This window comes from Saccopteryx leptura, chromosome 6 (assembly GCF_036850995.1).
Source record: "Saccopteryx leptura isolate mSacLep1 chromosome 6, mSacLep1_pri_phased_curated, whole genome shotgun sequence".
NCBI lineage: Eukaryota > Metazoa > Chordata > Mammalia > Chiroptera > Emballonuridae > Saccopteryx > Saccopteryx leptura.
In genome coordinates, this window is record NC_089508.1 from 161,815,003 (window position 1) to 161,830,598 (window position 15,596).

Consider the following 15,596-nt stretch of genomic DNA (forward strand, 5'->3'; position numbering starts at 1 on the left):
CACAGTACTTTAAAATACAGTCGCTTTCAACCTTTTTATATTTGGGGGCTGGTGAAAATAGAATTGTTTCGGTAACTGCTAAGGCAGAAATTACCCTAAGCATAAGCGCATTTGACTTAAGATTATTGGGTCTATAATAACACAACAGCAGGGTGGTTAACTCTCATGGACTGGCACAAAAGTTTTGGTGGACCAATCTGAGGACCAGTGGTTGAAAAACACTATTATACCTGCATTCATTCATATGCTCTTTCAATTGAAAAAGTAGTTTTATTTAGGCAACTCCTCAAAGTTGAGAATAGCTGATCATTAGTTAAAAGTGTTTGAAGTTCTCTTCAGTTTGCTGAAATAATTTGCCTTTGCTTCTGTAATAGTTAATACTATCATATTTCATCTTCAGATAGAAAAGTTGTTACCCTGGAGAGTTAAATAAAACTCCCCCAACTATAAACAATAAAAGAAAAAATTGATAGATTAGAATTCATCAAAATTTAAAATTTAAGAAAGCAAAAAGATTCATAGAATGGGAGAAAATTTTTGCCTGTCATAATTTTTGGTAAAGAATATTTATCCAAAATATATTGCTAAAAATTGACCCTGGCTAGTGGTGCCAAAGTCACTGGTCAGATGTTGGGGTCACTGGTTGGATTCTGCAGGGACCAGCTTGACACTGAAGTTGCTGGTTCGAACTCAGTGGAACTATGAGTTGATTCTTCTTTTTGCCTCCCTCCCTCTTTTTTTCCCTCCCTCGTCCCCTTTCTCAAACATAGAAAACTAAATAATATAAAGATAAACAACCCAATTTAAAAATGAACAAAGGACATGTGGAAGTCCTGGGTTTGATTCCTGTCCAGGGCACACAGGAGAAGCGCCCATCTGCTTCTCCACCCCTTCCCTTCTCCTTTCTCTCTATCTCTCTCTTCCCCTCCCGCAGCCAACGCTCCATTGGAGCAAAGTTGGCCCGGGTGCTGAGGATGGCTCCATGGCCCATGCCTCAGGTGCTAGAATGTCTCCCATTGCAACAGAGCAGTGCCCCCTAGTGGGCTTGCCTGGTGGATCCTGGTCAGGCACATGTGGGAGTCTGTCTCTCTGTCTCCCCGCTTCTCACTTCAGGAAAATACCCAAAAAAAAAAAAAAAAAAAAAAAGGGACAAAGGATCTGAGTAAGTATTTCTCCAAAGAAGATGGACAAATGCACAGTAAGCACATGGAAAGATGTTCAACATTATTAGTCATAAGGGAAATGCAAATCAAAACCATATAGAGATTCCACTTTATACCCACTGGGGTGGCTAGAATAAAAAAGTCAAATAGCCTGACCTGTGGTGGCGCAGTGGATCGAGCATCGACCTGGAATGCTGAGGTCGCCGGTTCAAAACCCTGGGCTTGCCCAGTCAAGGCACATATGGGAGTTGATGCTTCCTGCTCCTCCCCACCCTTCTCTCTCTCTCTCTCTCTCTCTCTCTCTCTCTCTTTCTCTCTCTCTCTCCCTCTCTCTCTCTCTCTCTCTCTCTCTCTCTCTCTCTCTCCTCTAAAAAAAAGAAAAGTCAAATAATAACAAGTGTTGATGAGCACGTGGAGAAAATAGAACTTCATACATTGCTGATAGGAAAACAAAATGATACAGCCAGTTTGGAAGATAACCTAGCATGTCCTCAAAAAGTTAAACATGACTCAGTGAGTTCATTCCTTAGTTATATATCCAAGAGAAGTAAAAACACATGTCCACACAAAAACTTGTGCATGAATGTTCATAGAAGCATTATTTATAATAGCTAAAAAGTATAAACAACCCAAATGTCCAACAACTGATGAAGGGATAAATAAATGTTGGTTTTTAGAGCTCTGGCCGGATAGCTTGGTTGGTTAGAGCATTGGCCTAAAGCGCAGAGTTTGCTGGTTCGATCCCTTTTCAGGGCACATACAGGAACCTGCTCCTTCCTCTCTTGCTAAAATCAATAAATATCTAATTTTTTTAAGTGAGAGGAGGAGAGATAGACTCCTGTATGCGCCCAGACTGGGATCCACCCGGCAGCCCCTGTCTGGGGCCGATGCTGGATTCAGTCGAGATATTTTTGGTGCCTGAAACTAATGCACTTGGACCAACCTAGCTATCCGCAGCGCCTGTGGCCTATCCTTGAACCAATTGAGCCACTGGCTGAGGGAGAGATGGAGAAGACGGGGTCTTTTTTGCCCTCACCAGGAATCAAACCCAGGACGTCCATATACCAGGCCTATGCTATCCACAGAGCCAACTGACCAAGGCCAATTGCTTTTAGTAAATTCATCTTAATATGTTTTTATTTGTCATTCTTGGGTGGCTTGTAGATTCTAGATCAGGGGTCTCAAACTCAACTCAGCATGTGGGCCGCAGAGCAAGATCACAGCCGTTCGGCGGGCCGCACTAGGTCTACAAAAGGCAACTGTTACGCAACACTTTTCTCACTGCAGTTGAAAATAAAAAAAAAATCAGTACAACAAGCACAATCGTACATGCAGTTTACTCAGTGTCACAAAACGACCAGAAACTGTAGTTCTCATCACAACTGCTGTTAACTAAGCTAATATTTAGCTAGGATGCTAGAGAAGTGAAAAATACAAGTAGGCCCCTAGGCTTACTTAATTTTATCCAAAATATTTTGAACTTCGTGGATTAGTCTGCGGGCCGCACAAAATTGTTCGGTGGGCCGCAAGTTTGAAATCCCTGTTCTAGATCACTACAACAGGAGACAAATATCATTCATCTCTGTTGTTACATTAGCAATTTTCTTTATTATTTTCCCTTCTGTTTTAGAATCTTAGCCCTATGTATGTATACTTTTGTTCATTTTTCTGCTGGCATGTTTGAACCTTTGTTTATAAGGGTGAAGACAAGTAAGTCATTAGATAAGGTTAGCATTTGAGTGCTAATAGGTTTTTATTTAGAACTTTGAATGCCAGCTGTATACATCCATTTAGTTCTTCTGTGGAATATTAAACAGACATGATTTACTAACTAAGTAAATATGACTTATACAAGAAGTAGCCTGTTTGCTCATTAACAAAATAACACATAATAAGTCCTGGTGAGGATGTGGAGAAAAGGGAACCCTCCTGCACTGCTGGTGGGAATGCAGACTGGTGCAGCCACTGTGGCAAACAGTATAGAGAATCCTTAAAAAATTAAAAATGGCATGACCAGGTAGTGGCGCAGTGGCTAGAGCGTTGGACTAAGATGCGGAAGAACCGGGGTTCGAGACTCCAAGGTCGCCAGGTTGAGCTCCAATTCATCTTGCTTGAGCAAAAAGCTCACCAGCCTGATCTCTGGTGGCGCAGTGGATAAAGTGTCGACCTGGGAACCTGAGGTTGCTAGTTCAAAACCCTGCACTTGTCTGATCAAGGCATATATGGGAGTTGATGCTTCCTGCTCCTCCCCCCTTTCCCCCCCTCTCCCTCTCCCTCCCTCTCTCCCTCCCTCCCTCCCCTCTAAAATGAATAAATTAAAAAAAAAAAAAACCTCACCCGCTTGGACCCAAGGCCGCTCCCTCAAGCAAGGGGTTACTCGGTCTGCTGAAGGCCCGCGGTCAAGGCACGTATGAGAAAGCAATCAATGAACAACTAAGGTGTAGCAACCAAAAACTGATGATTGATGCTTCTCATCTCTCTCTGTTCCTGTCTGTCTGTCCCTATCTATCTATCTCTCTGTCCCTGTAAAAAAAAAAAATTAAATTAAAAATGGAACTGCCTTTGACCCAGCCATCCCACTTTTAGGAATATATCTTAAGAACACCAAGCCACTGATTCGAAAGAAGAAATGCACCCCCATGTTTATGGCAGCATTGTTCACAATAGCGAAGATCTGGAAACAGCCCAAGTGTCCGTCAGTGGACGAGTGGATTAAAAAGCTTTGGTACATATATACTATGGAATACTACTCAGCCGTAAGAAATGATGACATCATTGCCTGACCTGTGGTAGCGCAGTGGATAAAGTGTCGACTTGGAAATGCTGAGGTCGCCGGTTCGAAACCCTGGCCTTGCCTTGTCAAGGCACATATGGGAGTTGATGCTTCCAGCTTCTCCCCCCTTCTCTCTCTCTCTCTCTCTCTCTCTCTCTCTCTCTCTCTCCCTCTCTCTCTCCTCTCTAAAAAATGAATAAATAAAATTTTTTTAAAAAGTTAAAGAAAAAGAAATGATGACATCGGATCATTTACAACAACATGGATTGACCTTGATAACATTATACTGAGCGAAATAAGTAAATCAGAAAAAACTAATAACTATATGATTCTGTACATAGGTGGGACATAAAAATGAGACTCAGAGACATGGACAAGAGTGTGGGGGTTACGGGGTGGGGGGGGGGAGGAGAGGGAAGGTGTTGGGGGAGAAGAGGGACACAAAGAAAACCAGTTAGAAGGTGACGGAAGACAATTGGACTTTGGGTGATGGGAATGCAGTATAAGCAGATGTCAAAATAACCTGGAGATGTTTTCTCTGAACATATGTACCCTGATTTATCAATGTCACCCTATTAAAATTAATTTTAAAAAAATAAAATAAATTGTACTTTGGGGGAAAAATTGACAAATGTAAAATAAATATATACATACATACAAAAAAAAGCAGTGGTACATATACACTATGGACTGCTATGGGGCCATGAAAAAGAAGGAAATCTTACCTTTTACGACAACATGGATGGACCTGCAAACTATTATGTTAAGTGAAATAAGCCAGACAGAGAAAGAAAAATATCATATGACCTCACTCATTTGAGGAATCCAATGAACAATGTGAACTGAGGAATGGGGGGTGGGATCAAAGGGACCGGAGGGAAAGCGGACAGAGGGAAAGGGGATGAGAGGATGGGATCAGAGAAGGGAAAGAGATTGGTGAAATTATATATACATAACAGCGTTTATGTATCCTGGAGGGAAGAGAGGAGGGCGTTGGGGGGGGGGGCAAGGGGAATGTTGAGGGGAACACGGGGGTTGGGGGGATGTATTCAGTGGGACACTTGAATCTATGTAAACACAATAAATTAAAGTAAATTTTAAAAAAAGAAGTAGCCTGTTGATGTTGCTTGTAAAAGTTCTCAACAATATAAGAATCTTACTAAGATACACTAGATAGATTGTCTTCAGCTTGCTGGAGTGCTGAGTATGAGATTGCAATATTACTTGAAAATATTCATCTTTCCACATCTTCTATTAGGAAGAATATCCTTTCTGTAATCATAAATGTTCTAGTTGTCAGCTTGCAAAGGTTTCTGCTCCAGAAACCCCCTTTGGGGGTTCTATGTTGTCCAAATTTTAGGGACATACTGTAGAGCACAAATTTTAATCATAAAGCATGCTGTGTTTTCTGCAGAGGAAGAATGGGAAATCACAAAAGAAGTATTTTACCTTCAGCCAATAATTTGTTATAATTTAAATTTTTCTAGTAACTTCTTAAATCAGGTATTATTTTTAACAAGAAAAGGATTGATCTTAAAAAGACTCAGAAGAAAAAAGTAGGACTTAAATAGGTAATGGAAAATTTAACTTAATTTTTTTTAACGTCTTGATATTTGTATACTTGATCTAAGTGCTTTCCTTATGCCTTAACTTTTTTTGACTCTTGCAATCTGGTACAAGAATGCAGGTATAGTTATATCCTCCCATTTATAGCCACAAATTTAAATAATATAAAAGAATTAAATGGAAGAAAAAGATCTGTTTTAAAACCAGTCCCTTGACCTGTAGCTTGGTCATCTTTTTGTCTGATACGGTTTCAGCTTCAGCATTGTTAACCGGGGTTGTTTACTCCAGGTATCATCTTAGCATTGAGCATCTTAACAATCTTTGGTGTGTAGTATGTTTTGTTTATGATATTTTTGATTAAAAAGGGTGAAACTGCTTGTTTCTTTTGACAGGACATTAAGTATCTTTTCTAGGACCTTTGCTGAAGATACTAGGACCAATTTTAGTAATTCAGTATTTTCTCCTTAGCTACTTAATGCCTTAGAAAGTTGATTGGCAGGAATTGGGTAATCTAAGAAGGGGAGATTCAGCAATACCTATTTTTTATTTTTAATTCCTAATAAACAGGTTGCTATTGTGCTTTTGGGCCTCAGTGAGGAGCAAAGCAACCATAGGGACAGGTTCACATGCAGGAGGTCAGAAGGATTTGGACTGACACACCAGTGGATTTTCATATGGCTTCTTAGTCTTCATATTTCCTCCTGTGACAAAAGTTAACTGGTTTGGGCTGTTCACATATAATCTCAGCGACAACTTCCCTTACTTTGCCAAGATCCTAGTATGAATAAGTGCTGAGTAGCTTGCTTATAAATGAAAACTAGCTTTTTTTGTACCTTTGAAATAGAACAAGCATTGTTTTTTGCAGGTTGAAGAGAAGATTTCCTTATTAAACAACTTTATAATTTATCTGGATTATTAGAGCTTGTAATCAAGCTTGAAACTTTCAGCTAATGGTGGTGGTGTTTTTTTAATTGATTTTAAGAGAGAGCAACGAGAGAGAATAGAAACTTCAAGTTGTAGTTGCCTCATTTTAGTTGTTCATTGACTGCTTCTCATATGTGCCTTGACTAGAGGTTTCAAGCTAAGCCAGCAACCTTGGGATCAAGCCAGTGACCCAGCACTTACTGCTCTCAAACCAAGGAGCCTACATTCAAGCTGGCAACCTTGGGGCTTTGAACTGGGGACCTCAGAGTTCCAGGTTGACAGCTCTATCCACTGCGCCACACAGGTTAGGCAGCTAATGGTTTCTTTATTGAGGAATCAGTAATTTTAAAGACCTACACAGGAGCCTGACCAGTGGTAGTAAAGTGGATAGAGCGTTGATCTGGAGCACTGAGGTCACTATATTGAACCCGGGATTGCTGGATCAGTCCTGGTCAAGGCACATATGAGAAGCAATCAGTGGATGCACAACTACGTAGAACAACGAGCTGATGCTTCTCTCTCTTCCTCTATATAAATTAAAACAAAACAAAAACCCAAAGACCTACACAGGAGACCTCTTAGAAATGTTTTCTCATTGGAGAAGCCATTTTTTTTTTTTTTTTTGTATTTTTTTATAGTTTTCCGAAGCTGGAAACGGGTTGATAGACAGACTCCCGCATGCGCCCGACCGGGATCCACCCGGCACGCCCACCAGGGGGCGACGCTCTGCCCACCAGGGGGTGATGCTCTGCCCATCAGGGCTTCGCTCTGCCGCGACCAGAGCCATTCTAGCGCCTGAGGCAGAGGCCACAGAGCCATCCCCAGCGCCCGGGCCAACTTTGCTCCAGTGGAGCCTTGGCTGTGGGAGGGGAAGAGAGAGACAGAGAGGAAGGAGAGGGGGAGGGGTGAAGAAGCAGATGGGCGCCTCTCCTGTGTGCCCTGGCCGGAAATCAAACCCGGGACTTCTGCACGCCAGGCCGACGCTCTACCACTGAGCCAACCTGCCAGGGCCAAGCCATCTTTTTTAATTTGAGTATTATCTACTTTGACTTCACATTTCCGCTCTAGACTAGTACATAAAAAAAAAAATTATATATTATATAATTGAGTTGGGAAAATAATATAACCCATCAAAGAATTGAATTTTCTGGTTCTTTTTTATCCTTTGAGGTGAGGGAAGTGTCTGTTTTAAAGTGGAACTTTAGGACTTGTCAGTCTCTCTCTGACATGTTTCAGCACAAATACTTTTTCATTGAGCATCTTAACAGTGTGCTAGACCAGTTAGTCATTTTTCTTGTTCAGACTCAAACTTTATTTAGATTCCTCATCATGCCCAGGACTCATTAACTGAGATTAGATGGGGAATGATACGTTGTTATGATATAGATACAGTGTGGATATTGCTTCATGGTGATTTTTTTGTTTTTTGCAGTGTTCCATTGGCAAGCTACAATAATGGGGCCAGTAAGTATGCAGATTAATTTTAGAATAAACAGTTTATGTAATTCACTCATTTTAACCTCACTTTTCCTTGTTATCAACAGAACGACAGTCCCTATCAGGGTGGAGTATTTTTTTTGACAATTCATTTCCCAACAGATTACCCCTTCAAACCACCTAAGGTAATTGGGATATGTCACTTGTTTTTTATATGTTTTCTATGATACTAATAAACCAGTTTACAAAAATTTTTTTGTTTTATTTAGGTTGCATTTACAACAAGAATTTATCATCCAAATATTAACAGTAATGGCAGCATTTGTCTTGATATTCTACGATCACAGTGGTCTCCAGCACTAACTATTTCAAAAGGTAATGGAATGGATATTCAATATCAAGATAAAGCAGCTGTGTTTAAAAAGTCTTTAAAGGTTGTTTTTTAAAACATTACTCATATTCAAGAGAAGGTAGCAATCCCCCTTATTTTTGAATAAATCTTGAAACCACTGGAGAGAGTTGGATTTTCAAGCATTTGTAGTCCTGCATGTCATGACTTACTCTGTCCATTTTGATACTCAAGCATAGGTTGGAAAATAAATTTTAATTTGAGCTCCTTAACAATCTTTGGTATATAGTTGCAGTGGTGTGTGTGTGTATTTCAAAAGGTGTGGAGAAAGTTAAGTTACTAACTTTGTGATGAAAGATCCAACAGTGCTTCTAAATAATACCTAATTACATGAGTTGATTGTGGATTTTTTTTTATCAAATTATAACATTTTGTGTTATTTTAATTTTATTTTTCAGTTAGTTTAAGTTTAATATTATTTTTATTAATTTCAGGTGTATAGCATAGTGGTTAGAAAATAATATACTTTACAAAGTGGTCCTCCCAATATTTCAAGTACCCACCTGATGCTGTACATATTTATTATATTATTGACTATATTCCCTACGTTGTACTTTACATTCCTGGAGCTATTTTGTGACTACAAATTTGTAGTTCTTAATTTTTTCACACAACCCCAGAATTACTTAATCCGTGAACTGAGTGGGTAGTTAGCTCTTTTTTTTTTTTCAGATTTTATTCATTGATTTTAGACAGGAGAGAGAGAGAGAGAGAAGGGAGAGGTTGGGGAGAGCAGAGGGAGTAGAGGGAGCAGGAAGCATCAACCTATAGTAGTTGCTTCTTGTATGTGCCCTGACTGGGCAAGCCTGGGGTTTCAAACCAGTGACCTCAGCTTTCCAGGTTGATGCCTCATCCACTGTGCCACCACAGGTCAGGCAACAAGCATTATCTTACGTGTTGATTTTAAATTGTGCAATCCTTCAATATCATACCTAAATTAAATCATAAGTGGATTAAAGTTGTCAAGTACGAGAAATAGACTGCAAATAAGATAATGGGCTAATGTATTTAAAATAAAAACAACACAACCTGACCTGTGGTGGCACAGCAAATAAAGGGTCAACCTGGAATGCTGAGGTCCCAAGTTTGAAACCCTGGGCTTATCTGGTGAAGGCACATATGGGAGTTGATGTTTCCTGCTCCTCCTCCCCTCTTTCCTTCTCTCTCTCTCTCTCTCCTTTCTCTCTAAAAGTGAATAAGTAAAAATCTTTTAAAAATAAAAGAACACATACTAATGAGTAAAGGGGGAAAAAACCCTAAATCACAAAATGAAAGTTTCCATTTTTTACCTTATTTATTTATTTATTTAGATGAGAGGGAGGAGACAGTGAGAATGCTCCTGCATGTGTCCCAACCGGAATCTTCCAGGCAGCCCCATCTAGGGCAGATGCTCAAGTAACGAGTTATTTTTAGCACCTGAGGCTGATGTGCTCAGACCAACCAAGCTATCAGCATCTGGGACCGATACTGGAACCAATCAAACCACTGGCTGTGGAAGGGGGGGAGAAGCAAATGGTCATCTCTCTTGTGTGCCCTGACTGGAAATTAAACCTGGGCCAATGCTCTATCCACTGAGCCACTGGCCAGGGCCCATTTTTCATCTTTTGAATTAACATAGATTGTTTTAAAAGAAAGCTAAATGCTGGTGAAGTACACTGAAATAAGTGTTTCTATACTACAGAAGCATAGATTTGTATAGCCCCGTATGTATTTATGAGATGCAACTTATTACTCTTTTACCCTTAATTCTAGTTTCATTCATTTGTATTAAGAAAACAACCCCAGCCTGATCAGGCGGTGGCTCAGTAAAAATAGACCATCGGCCTGGTATGCTGCGGGCCCAGGTTCGAAACCCTGAGGTTATTGGCTTGAGCATGAGCTCATCAGAGTGAGCGTGGAATCATAGACATGACCTCATGGTCACTAGCTTGAGCAAGGGCTCCACTGGTTGTCCTGGAGATCCCCACTCAGGGCACATATGAGAGAAAGCAATTAGTGAAACAATTAAGGTGCTGCAACTGTGAGTTGATGCTTCTCATCTCTCTCCCTTCCTATCTGTCCCAGTCTGTTTCATCCCCCCCTGCTTAAAAAAAAAAAAAAAAAAGAAAAGAAAGCTTTGTATGCAAGTACATTTGTGACAGTGCTATTTATTTTTGAAAATTAGAAATTACTTATAGGCCCAACTGTAGAGGAAGAAATAAATCAATTCTAGCACATGCATTTAAAGGGGTATCGATCCTTAGAAATATTGTGAAAAATGGGAAATTAGTATGTTTGAAAAAAAGCAGAAAAGAAGTAAAATTAGTATATACCGTTACTTGAATTATATAGGGAAATATATTAAATAGCTACAAAGAAGTAGGTATTTGGTAAAATTTTGTGTATGACAATATTTTTCTAACCTATATCTTATCATTATTTAATCTACACATTTAGATAAGAGGTAGCATAGTTTCATGTTAAAGAACATAGATTCTGTTCTGGCTGGATAGCTCGGTTTGTTAGAGCATCATCCTGAAGCACAGAGGTTGCTAGTTCAATCCCCAGTCAGGACACAGGCAGGAGCAGATTGGTGTTTCTCTCTCTCACTCTTCCCCCCCCCTTCTACTCTCACTGAAATCAATAAATAAAAATTTTAAATAAAATTTTTGTTTAATAAAACAGATTCTAGTTCTAACTACCCATTTTCATACTCAAGTTTACATTGAGACTTAAGACAAATAAGCTTCTGTTTCTTTTATTTTAGCTATATAATAGGGATGGTAATGACTATTTCATTGTTATTGTGAAGATTAAAAAAGCATGCCTAACCTGTGATTGTGCAGTGGATACAGAGTCAACCTGGAACACTGAGGATGCTGGTTCGAATCTCTGGGCTTGCCTGGTCAAGGCACATATGGGAGTTAATGCTTCCTGCTCCTCCCCACTTCCCTTTCTCTCTCAAAATGAATAAAATTTATTTAAAAAAGCAAAGTGGGCCCTGGCTGGTTGGCTCAGTGGTAGAGCGTCGGCCTGGCGTGCAGAAGTCCCGGGTTCGATTCCCGGCCAGGGCACACAGGAGAAGCGCCCATCTGCTTCTCCACCCCTCCCCCTCTCCTTCCTCTCTGTCTCTCTCTTCCCCTCCTGCAGCCAAGGCTCCATTGGAGCAAAGATGGCCCTGGGGATGGCTCTGTGGCCTCTGCCTCAGGCGCTCGAGTGGCTCTGGTCGCAACATAGCGAAGCCCTGGATGGGCAGAGCATCGCCCCCTGGTGGGCTTGCCGGGTGGATCCCTGGTCGGGTGCATGCGGGAGTCTGTCTGACTGTCTCTCCCCGTTTCCGGCTTCAGAAAAATACAAAAAAAAAAAAAAAAAAGCAAAGTGTACAATTACCTGGTTTCTTGTAGGCACTCAAGTAACTGGGATCAAGTTACTATTGTATACTCTGACATTAATTTTTTAAGGGAAATTTTTGGAGACCTACATACAAATAAAAACAAAAAAGCAGGCCACAGTTTTAAAAACGGACTGAAATAGTTTCCTAGATAATTAAGTGGCTCCTTTGCTTTTTTCTAGGCCCCTTGTCATTTGTTAGTTACTTATGAAAGTGTTCATATATTTGTTCTTGTGATTTCCTGGCCTACTTGCTCTTCACAAAGTAGCAATTAGCAGTAGACTAAAGCTAGTAAAATAATGAGACCAAGAGGATGGAAGTGTGTGTGTTGGGGAGTGAGGAAGTCTAGATAGCTGAAATTGTTTCTACAGATTTTTTTCCTCACTCTTTTATACCTAGTGCCGATTTTTTCAGTTCTAAATTATAAGGGCTGTTAGTTTGTTTGACTTAACGTTCTCTCTGTCTGAGTAGCTATCTTTTAAAATAATTGCAGTGCCATTTTATTGAATTTGATTATATCTGTGTATCTAGGATTAATGTTTTAATGACTCCCTTTTGTAAATTGAATGTATGGGCAAGCAGTTCTGTGAAAGGCTTGAATCCTGTGTGTGTAATATTAATTATCCCTTCCTCTAACATAGTTTGTTTTTAAGGGCAATAATTTTGACTTGAAATTCCCTTTACTTTGAGTGTATATGTTAGATATCTAAATATACAGGAAACGCCTGACCTGTGGTGGCGCAGTGGATAAAGCATCGACCTGGAAATGCTGAGGTCGCCGGTTCGAAACCCTGGGCTTGCCTGGTCAAGGCACATATGGGAGTTGATACTTCCAGCTCCCCCCCCCCTTCTCTCTCTCTGTCTCTCCTCTCTCCCCCTCTCTGCTTCTCTCTCTCCCTCTCTCTCTCCTCTCTAAAAATGAATAAATAAAAAAAATAAATGTACAGGAAACATAAGCAGATAAGTGTGCCAAAAAGCCCCCTTGGTTATATGTATTTAGAATTGAGAGTGACTGTGGGTTATGAGACTAATGAAAATGAGTATATACTGATGAAAAATGTATATGTAGGTGAAAATTTAGTTACTTCATTGAAGAGTCTATGCAGATTGTAGAATCAAAATCACTATCCTACAAATTAAAGGAACTACATTGTGTACTAAGAAGCCTTTCACCAGGCCCAGATAACTACCTCCCAAGCTTCCTTTCCTGGAAAGAAGAAAAAAGTTATTTCTTTAAAAGTTCTCTTTTAAAAGTAGCCTTATTGAAATAATTGGAATTGTATATAAAGGAAATTTGTAACTAATACTAATTTGGTAGTATGTCTGATTTGGGTGAAGAATCAGTTGTACTCTTGCCAGTTTGATACGGAAAAGTTTCGTCTTTCTGTAGTCAGTAATTTCATGAACATTCAAAAATCTGTAACTCCCTGTTATCATTTCCAGGAAATACATGAAATCTTTCCTAATTGCTGTTAGAATGTTCTGTGCTTGAAGAGGGCATCAGGTGATATACCTGACAATGGGAAGAGAAGATGTTTTGAGAGTACCATCTGCCAGAATTGTGGGCAACAGGAATGAAGAGTCAGAAAACATCTTTCCTGATGTTTTTTATTTTCCATATACTCTTAAGGCAAGGAAATAGCTTTTTTGTTAACAAACTGAATGACAAAGGGCATGTAAACTTTTTCTTGACCTCTCAGAAGCCCTTGATCTCTATAGAACAGATTTGATAGGAAAATGAATAAATTCTTTTTCTGCTGAGTTTGATATTTTGGGGAGTAAAGTGGGATCAGAATCATTGTTTATTGCTATAGAACATTAGAGCTGAGTTCTCTTAGCCTCAGAATAGAAGAAAGGATTAGAATTTATTTGTGTCAGGGGCCACTAGATTTAATGTGATTAGTGGCCTTTGCTTTCTTTTTACATTCAATAAGGAACACATAAATTAACAAATTTAACAGAGGAAATTGTACTATTGAGATTTGCTATATTCCAGGTTGTCACTGAGGAAATGGCTTAGATGAGATTCTGAACCATTACTGAAAAGAATTTGAGACCTAGTAGTTGTATGTTGTACCCTCTGTAATAAGTGTAGCCAGCCCCATTTGGGGGCAGGTACTAGCCTTTATGTTTTTAGACTAAATTGTTTTCAACTAAAAACGAAACAGATCCATTGCATATGCATATAATACCTGCCATTGAGAAAGCAGTGATTGTTGGGTTTCATTGTTGTCATACCTAAGAACATTCAGTGGGTGTGGTATCTTTAGAATTTTGAAAGCCATTTATCCCTGAACATGGGCTTCTAAAAAAATTGAACTTCCTGGGCAATGAAAAGTATATTGGTCTGGGATTTGGAAGACCTAGATTCTAATTTCACTCTTAATTACTCACTGCTGGGGACATTGGGCAAGTCACTACACCAGCCTGGGCCAGCTTCCTGAAGGACTTAAGCATAGAGAAATCTTAGAATCTTAGTTGGTTACTGTTACTATAAAGCTAGGTAGAGCTTACAGAGCTGTTAGGCACTGCAGTATAAGTAGATTCTTAGAATTTTCTCATGTATTGGCATCTTATGTTTCCTTGAATCCTTTGCTTTTATTCTCTACTAACTTGTATGTTCTTTTATTCTAGTACTCTTGTCCATCTGTTCTCTGTTGTGTGATCCTAATCCAGATGATCCCTTAGTGCCTGAGATTGCTCGGATCTACAAAACAGATAGAGAAAAGTAAGTATGGCCTCCAAATAGAAAGGTATCTGTGGTGGGGTGGAGATGTTTGTGACTAAAATCTTCCTTTTTTTTTTTTTTTTTTGTATTTTTCTGAAGTTGTAAATGGGGAGGCAGTCAGACAGACTCCCGCATGCGTGCGACCGGGATCCACCCGACACACCCACCAGGGGACGATGCTCTGCCCTTCTGGGGCATCACTCTATTGCAACCAGAGCCATTCTAGCGCCTGAGGCAGAGGCCACAGAGCCATCCTTAGCGCCTGGGCCAACTTTGCTCCAGTGGAGCCTTGGCTGTGGGAGGGGAAGAGAGAGACAGAGAGGAAGGAGAGGGGGAGGTGTGGAGAAGCAGATGGGCGCTTCTCCTATGTGCCCTGGCTGGGAATCGAACCCGGGACTCCTGCACGCCAGGCCCATGCTCTACCACTGAGCCAACTGGCCAGGCCCCCCCCCCCTTTTTTTTTTGACAAAGAGAGGGACAGATAGGGACAGACAGACAGGAAGGGAGAGAGATGAGAAGCATCAATTCTTTGTTGCAGATACTTAGTTGTTCACTGATTGCATTCTCATGTGCCTTGACCAGGGGGCTATAGCAAAGCAAGTAACCCTTTACCCAAGCCAGTGACCTTGGGCTTCAAGCTAGTGACCCCAGGCTTCAGGCTGGTGACCTTGCGCTCAAGCTGGATGAGCTCACACTCAAGCTAGCAACCTCGGGGTTTTGAACCTGGGTCCTCTGCTTCCTAGTCTGATGCTCTGTCCACTATGCCACCGCCTGATCAGGCGACTCAAATCTTTCTTTTAGTTTTTATTTATTTATTTATTTATTATTATTATTATTATTTTACAGAGACAGAGAGTGAGTCAGAGAGAGGGATAGACAGGGACAGACAGGAACTCAAATCTTTCTTAATTAAGGGTAGATATGAGTCAGACACTTAAAAAGATGTTCTAATATACTCACCTGGGGATTGGAAAGAGGAATATTTGCATTAAGTATCATTATATAGTATGTAGATGATACTAATATTAATCTCTTAATTATTTCATATGACTCCTGTTTAGAAAAACTTTCCTATAGTTTATTTTTAATAGTTTTATATCTTCTTGGCTTTTGACATACAAAGCATTTAGCATTAAGAGTCCATTAGGTTATTGAAAATTAATGGGAAACGGTAATTGTTTTTTTCCCCCCATTTGTTAATCTAAACTCTTTTTGTATTTGTGAAT

At 40.0% G+C, this 15,596-nt stretch overlaps 1 protein-coding gene across 1 annotated transcript in view; it reads left to right on the plus strand.

Annotated features, from left to right (window-relative positions):
• Positions 1-15,596, plus strand: part of UBE2D2 (ubiquitin conjugating enzyme E2 D2) — a 68,100-nt gene that overhangs the window by 49,281 nt on the left and 3,223 nt on the right. Inside the window, exons 3-6 of the mRNA XM_066344623.1 lie at positions 7,859-7,890; positions 7,971-8,048; positions 8,133-8,238; positions 14,277-14,370. Coding sequence (XP_066200720.1) covers positions 7,859-7,890; positions 7,971-8,048; positions 8,133-8,238; positions 14,277-14,370 — 310 coding nt within the window. The remainder of the gene's footprint in view (positions 1-7,858; positions 7,891-7,970; positions 8,049-8,132; positions 8,239-14,276; positions 14,371-15,596) is intronic.